Genomic DNA, 6,607 nt, shown 5'->3' with positions numbered 1-6,607 from the left:
GGCTGCGGGACGCCACGCACGGAACAGCCGCCGCAGGTAAACCCGCACAAACAGGGCTCCTTTCTGGAGTGAAGAAAATGCTCTGAAAACTGATGGTGCTTATGGCTGCACAACCCCGTTACTACAGTAAATAACAACCAAATAACTCTGTTAACATACTGACAACTAATAATCTGTTAATATACCATCAATACACTCGGCTGCACACTTTTAAAACAGTGACTTTTATAGTATGTGAATCTCAATGAAGTGTTATTTTTAAAGTAGTCAGTTGCTTTAAAAACCAATTCAGGGGCTTCCCTGGTGGCCCAGTGGTAAAGAGGGGCAACTAAACCCGTGCCCCAAAACTCCTGAAGCCCGCACACCTGGAGCCTGTGCCCCGCGATGAGAAGCCCGCACCCGCACGAAGAGGAACCCCTGCTCCACACGATTAAGGGAAGCCCTCGCAGCAACGGAGTCCTAGCACAGCCAAAAATGAATTTAAAAACTATTTTAAAAAAGCAGTTCAGCACAAGCAACGTAGCCGCACGGTTTCATTCCAACGTTCTCCTGAATTTGACAGGTACAGGGAGACTGACAGAGTCACACTGTTACCACCAGGAGATTTCTTTTATCACTAAGTTCTCACAAGTTTAAAATACCTTACATGTAACGGTGCCAACACTCCACGTATACCGTTAGGCTGCGTCCCTGTCCCGTGGTTAAAATGACAAGCTTGAACCCAAACTACAGGCTGAACGACAGGCTGTGAGGCGGGGGTGGGAGGGCAGTAAGAGGGGCCACCTCTAGTCCTCTTAGGGAGTAACTGCCAAGCCTCCGGGGGTTGACTACTTCCTGTAAAGGTCCTGTTCATGCCAGAATCTGGTGGACAAAGCATGAAGCTTCGGACACACACTACACAAGTCCCCTCCGGTTCCTGCCCCGAGGCATGTCAGCTACACTTCCAGGGTCTCCTTAGTGCGCCTGCGCAGCTCTGGACGCGCTCCGGACAACTGCCATCCAGTACAAAGCCCCAGACTCGGCCTGAACTGCCTTCGGCACCAAGTGCACACCCACAGCTCAGCGCACCGACCTCACCAGCTGGAAGCCTGGGACCTCCCACGGCCTCAGCAGTGACCCCCACCAGCTCGTTGGGAGGACTGGACACGCTGGGCTTGGCCCAAGCCCTGCTGCGACCCAGCTGCCCCTCCTGACGCCTCTCCCGTCGTAGCAGGGCTCTGGTCACGTCATGCAGTCGCCCACCCTTAGCAGGGACAGACAGCCTCCACTCTGCAGGCTGATTTCAGTGCTCGCCTCCTCAGGCCCTCAGAACAGAATGCCTGTTACCTGAAATTTAGGTTAGGTTCAAACTCCCACCACAAAGATAACTATAATGAAAACAATATAAATCAAATTAAATGAAATAAAACATTACATGGGATGAAACCATTTCACAACTTTGTCAACAGCAGCCTTGATGGTGGGGCTGGTCTTGGGTGGTTGGCACTTCTGGAAGCAAGCCCTGTGGACAGGGGGCTGCAGGCGCTGAGCCCCACGGGCCGGACAGCCACTGAGGAGCATGGCTGGGAGTCAGCTCAGCTGCTCAGAAGATGCCAGGGTCCCCCAAGTCTTCACTCCTCTGGGAGACAGTGGGGTTCCCCAAGAACACCCCCAGGTCTTCACTCCTCTCTGGGAGACTAGCTTGGTCAATGGGTTCTAAATGGCTGGATGCTGTCCCCACCCCGCAAAGCCACTATTTGCATGAAAAGGCAGACCACACGCAACTGGACAGGAACGGGAGCAAGTTTATTCAGGGGGACCCAGCTCAGGGGAGAAGCACTGTCTCCGTGAAGCCACATGACTTCCAACCCAAGAACCATGCTTTACAACTTCAGCTGAGTTCTGTCTGGGTTTACCTGCCCGACATCCTAAGTCCAAGGTAACTTTAAATCGAGAGAAACACACTACGTTGGCAGGGGCTGGGGGGAACGACACTTCAGAGATGTCACATCCGTGCCAGAAATCAAGACAGCGCGGTGAGGCCACCCCTACGACCCACCTTGCCTCAGGGGTACTGAGCACAGCCTCGGGTGTCGTGGTGAAGGTCAAGTCTACACAGACAACCAAACTCCCCTGAATGTAAGAACATCAAAAATTACAATCCTAACGTGCAAACAGGAGCAACTTCTGGACACTAGTCACCCAGGTTCCAAAGGCTGGATGTGGGGGAGGGCAAGGGAGCTTGGGGGGGTGCAAGGGAGTGTTGGGGGACCCGGGAGGCCTCAGAATCAGGAAAGGGACTCGGATCTGCTGCTGATGGAAGCACCCAGTCCGAAGCGCCTCCCTTCCACTGCAGGGCAGTCTCTGTCCTTGCTAAGCCCGCACTCTCTCTAAGGAACATCACTACTCAATGCAAGAGAGCCACCCTTCCTCGCTGGAGCTCGGCAGGACTCCAGCCTGGGGGCCGTGGCCTGGAGCGCCTCAGCGAGCCCTCTCCTTCTGAGGGAAGAAGGAGAACCTGGTGGGGTTGAACTCCTCCCAGATGCGCTCGAACTCCTCCAGGAAGAGCCGCACATACTCCTCGTCCTCCACGATGAGCACGTTCTCCCGGTTGTTCTGAATGGCCTGCGTGGTCCAGTTGAGGGAGCCAGTGATCAGCACCTTCCTGTCCACGATGGCGAACTTGTGGTGCATGTAGCCCAGGTCTTGGTCGTGCCGGACCTGGATCCCTGCAAAGAGCGAGACGTCACTGCTGCCCATCCACCGACGGAGCTGCTGGCCAGGCAGGGGCTCTGGTCGCCCCCACATGGGAGCCCCTTGCTCCTTCCCTAGCCCCTCCTCTCGCTGTCCATTGCTTGAGTTCTGGCTCCTTCTCCAGCATGGATGTGTTCACAGGACTGACTGCTGCTTGTGCCCAGTGTCATGGGCACCGTCAGGTCTGGGTGGTGACAGCCGCTGAGCCAGGCAGGGGCCGGGCCCACTAGCCCCAGGAGGAGGGCCGGCCGGCAGCAGGGACAGGAGAGTTAGTTCCTCTGGAAACGCCTCCAGCCCTGACTGGGGGAGACTCCCCACCTCCTCCAGTGTATATGACATGCATTACCCTCCAGTTACTGGTTTCAAGATGAGCCAGCAGCGACTGAAGCAAAACCCATTTGATCTTGGGTTCACATGCCCCTAAGGTCTCACTCAGGCCCAGAATCAGATCCCTCCTGTAATCAGGACCTCGTGAAGTTGGGGGACCAGCCCGGGGGCGCCCACAGAGAAGACACCAGGCCCCAGACCTGAAGCCTCAGCTTTGGCCCCATAACCACCCAGCTGACGCGGCCTCCCCTCCTGCTGAGGCTCAGGGCCCCTCGTGTGCCCGCCTCAACATATGCACCTTGGCCACAGGGCTGCCTGCCGCTCCTCGCACCACAAAACAGGTCCTCACGCAGGTGACTCCTCACAGCAGTGCGCCCCCACCCATGACCCTCCCGGTCACCTCCAGGGCTCCTGCTCCGCCAGACCTCCCTGTCCTGTTCTGCACTTGAAGACCCGGAGCCTGGAACCTGTCCAGCCAAACACAAGGAGACGGCTGAGTGGTGAGAGAAGAACAACCGCAGGGACATCCTCAGAAGAGAGTCAAGGTTTAGCTAGAATCTGGTCGTAGGGTCCCTTCAAGGTTCTTGCCAAATCTGAGGTCCTACGGTTCTCTACAACAAAACCGCTGTGCTGAAACAGCCAAGCTTCCCTGACAACAGACCAACATAGGATCGAAAAGCTGCCAGAAAGAGCCGAAGTCAACGTCCTCAACACTGAAATCAAGTCTCCGTCCCGCCCTGCACAGATGTGAAGACCAGGGGAGGATGCCCCTGTGTTCCCATCCCAGGTGAGCTGAGAGCAGCCAGGACAGTTTTCAAGGGCCCCACGCGCCTGTCACGGGGGCCACCAGAACGGGCAGGTCAAATGGTCGCCAATGCAAGAATGACCTTTGCAGGGGCCTCAGTGACAGAGAGAAGGGCAAGAGGTTCAGACTCCGAATCGCTGGCGCAGGACACAGCACCATGCCAGCGCAGGCGGAGGAGTTTCCAAGTAAGGCAGGTGTGAACTTAGAACATCCTCACAATTATCATACTCCCGGGTTCGCTGTTCCCACTCCAGCGAGGGGCAGGTCCGCCAGAGACCTGACTTCCCTGCCATTCGGCAGCTGAAGAAACAAACTACCTGCTCACTAACTAACCATTTCAGCTCCATGTCTTACCTTATTTTAAACATTCATTTCAGATGCCCCGAAAGAAGACGCACTGGTTAATTTAAGAGAAAACACCTTCTCCTCCGTTTGGTCCTTAAGCCAACACTGCATCTCCACGCACCTGTGCCCTGAACAGACTTCTGGGTCCCTGACAGGCTTTGCTGGCGGACCTGCTTCCAGCCTCGGCCCCTCAAGGGTTCACGCCCAGGTTTTGGGCTAAAGACTCTGCACAGAAGCTCCTCTGGACACCCCGGAGTTTCCCCAGACCCTGCAAGGCTGCCAAGGGACGCGAGTGTCTCCCCAGTCCTCCCACGCTGCCCCAAGCGCCCCCCCGTCCTGCCTCCACCTCCCGTGGCCCAGCACCCGGCCTACCTGCCTTGCGGAGCAGGCCAATCTGCGAGCCGTTGAGGGCCATGTAGTCGCAGTCGGTGACCACGCGGACGCGCACCCCGCGCTGGTGCAGCAGCTGCACGGCGCGGCCCAGCTGCGGGCTGGAGAAGGCGAACAGGCAGAGCTCCAGACTGACGCGGGCGGCCAGCAGGGCGCTCAGCAGCCGGCTAAGTGAGCTCTCGCCGTGAGGCAGGCTACACGGGCAGCCTGAGGGTGTGGCACCCGGGGACCGCAGCAGGGCTTCTGTGCAGGTCACTTGCGATGGGAAAAACAGCACCTCGCGCCGTGGCCGCCGCCGCCTGACCCACAGCCAGCGCAACACGGCGGGCAGCGTCTCCAAGGCCAGCGCGAGGCCAGCAGCCGCCACCACAGCCACCTGCCAGCGTAACGGCCTCATGGCGTCGGCAGGTACCTAGGCCCCACGTACCACGTACGCTGGCCGCACCCTGCGCCTGCGTGCCTGCCACGCACGTACGCCAGCCGCCCATTGCGTCTGCACGCCAGCAGGTCACGTGTACCCACCGCCAACTGCGCCTGCGTGCTCGTTCATCGCCAGCCTCCCACCGTAGCCTTGCGGTGGCTGCCCACGTGCTCCCGCCTGCTGCGCTATGAGCTCGCTGCCAACTGCGCCTGCCTGCGAGGTCACCGCCTGCCTCCCAGTGCGCCTGCGCCCCCACCGCCCACCACCCGCCTCCCACATGTGTCTGCATAGTCAGCGGCATCGCCCACTGCGCCTGCGCACCTCGCCTTGAGGGATGCAGGTGGCAGTGGCGAGGAGCCTACCAAGGTCCAAACTGGAACAATGCGAGGACTGCGTAAGTAACGCAGAACTGGCTTGTACCCGAGGTGTAAATGTGCATCCTCTGTGGTGGAGTGAATGAGCAAGGAAAGAGAGGAACTGCTCCGCCCGACAGAAGAATACCTAGTGATCCATGGATGTTTGTCCTGAGGGTGTTGCCCGCTGCTGGGGGTTGTGGGGGGCGCCCTCTGCAGAACAAGGACAGCGGCCCTCACACGCGGAAAATGGGCAGAAGGGTCACATCTGAGTGGCCCACCCTGACGCCAAGGGTTACTTGGCCGACTTTCCGAAGCCGTGACTGGGTCCAGTCAGAAGCAAAAACCCACGGGAAGCCCGGGTTAGAGGACTGCTTTCACTTCTCACGGGACACTTGGCCAATGTTGTTCAGGTCGGCCAAGGGCACGAAAGAAAGAGCCAGCTTGGACGCTGTCACGGGCCGGCGCAGACTGGGGAGACCTCACACCTGTGTGCCCTGCACTGGATCCGGACACAGAAACATGACATTGGTGAAAAAGCTGGTGAAATCCAAATAAAGTCTAGAGTTTAGTTAATAACAATGTACCGATGTCAGTTTCTTCACGTTGAGGAATCAAAGCAAAGGAAGAGGCTAGGAGGAAGGGAAACTGAGTTGGGTAAATGGAACTCTATGCGATCTTCGAAACTCTTGGGGAAATCTAAAGTTATTCTGAATTAAAAGTTTATTTAAAATGTGAAGCACACACGTTCCATCTGGTGCAGCCCTCCCGCTGCATCCCACACGAACACATCCAAAGACTTGGACACAAATGTTCACAGCAGGCTTGGCTTGTAATAACTCAAATCTGGAAACATAAATGTTCCTCAACAGATAAATGTTTGCATATCAATGCGACAGAATACTATTTAGCAATAAAAAGGAACCATTGATACACACTACTACAAAGAATGCTCAAACTACCACACAATTGCACTCATCTCACACGCTAGTAAAGTAATGCTCAAAATTCTCCAAGCCAGACTTCAGCAATATGTGAACCGTGAACTTCCAGATGTTCAAGCTGGTTTTAGAAAAGGCAGAAGAACCAGAGATCAAATTGCCAACATCCGCTGGATAATCGAAAAAGCAAGAGAGTTCCAGAAAAACATCTATTTCTGCTTTCTTGACTATGCCAAAGCCTTTGACTGTGTGGATCACAATAAACTGTGGAAAATTCTGAAAGAGATGGGAA

General features: G+C 56.3%; 1 protein-coding gene across 1 annotated transcript; it reads right to left on the bottom strand.

Moving 5' to 3' along the window:
• Positions 1-1,764: 1,764 nt before the first annotated feature.
• On the bottom strand, positions 1,765-6,327 carry PLD6 (phospholipase D family member 6). Its single transcript, XM_027519373.1, has 2 exons — positions 4,583-6,327; positions 1,765-2,708 (listed from the first exon to the last, which is right to left on the bottom strand). Exons 1-2 carry the CDS (start codon positions 4,995-4,997, stop codon positions 2,461-2,463), a joined length of 663 nt encoding a protein of 220 aa, XP_027375174.1. The 5' UTR covers positions 4,998-6,327; the 3' UTR covers positions 1,765-2,460.
• Between the last annotated feature and the right edge of the window lie 280 nt (positions 6,328-6,607).

Source organism: Bos indicus x Bos taurus, chromosome 19 (assembly GCF_003369695.1).
Source record: "Bos indicus x Bos taurus breed Angus x Brahman F1 hybrid chromosome 19, Bos_hybrid_MaternalHap_v2.0, whole genome shotgun sequence".
NCBI classification, from domain to species: Eukaryota; Metazoa; Chordata; class Mammalia; order Artiodactyla; family Bovidae; genus Bos; species Bos indicus x Bos taurus.
This window is presented reverse-complemented; position numbering and strand designations above follow the sequence as displayed.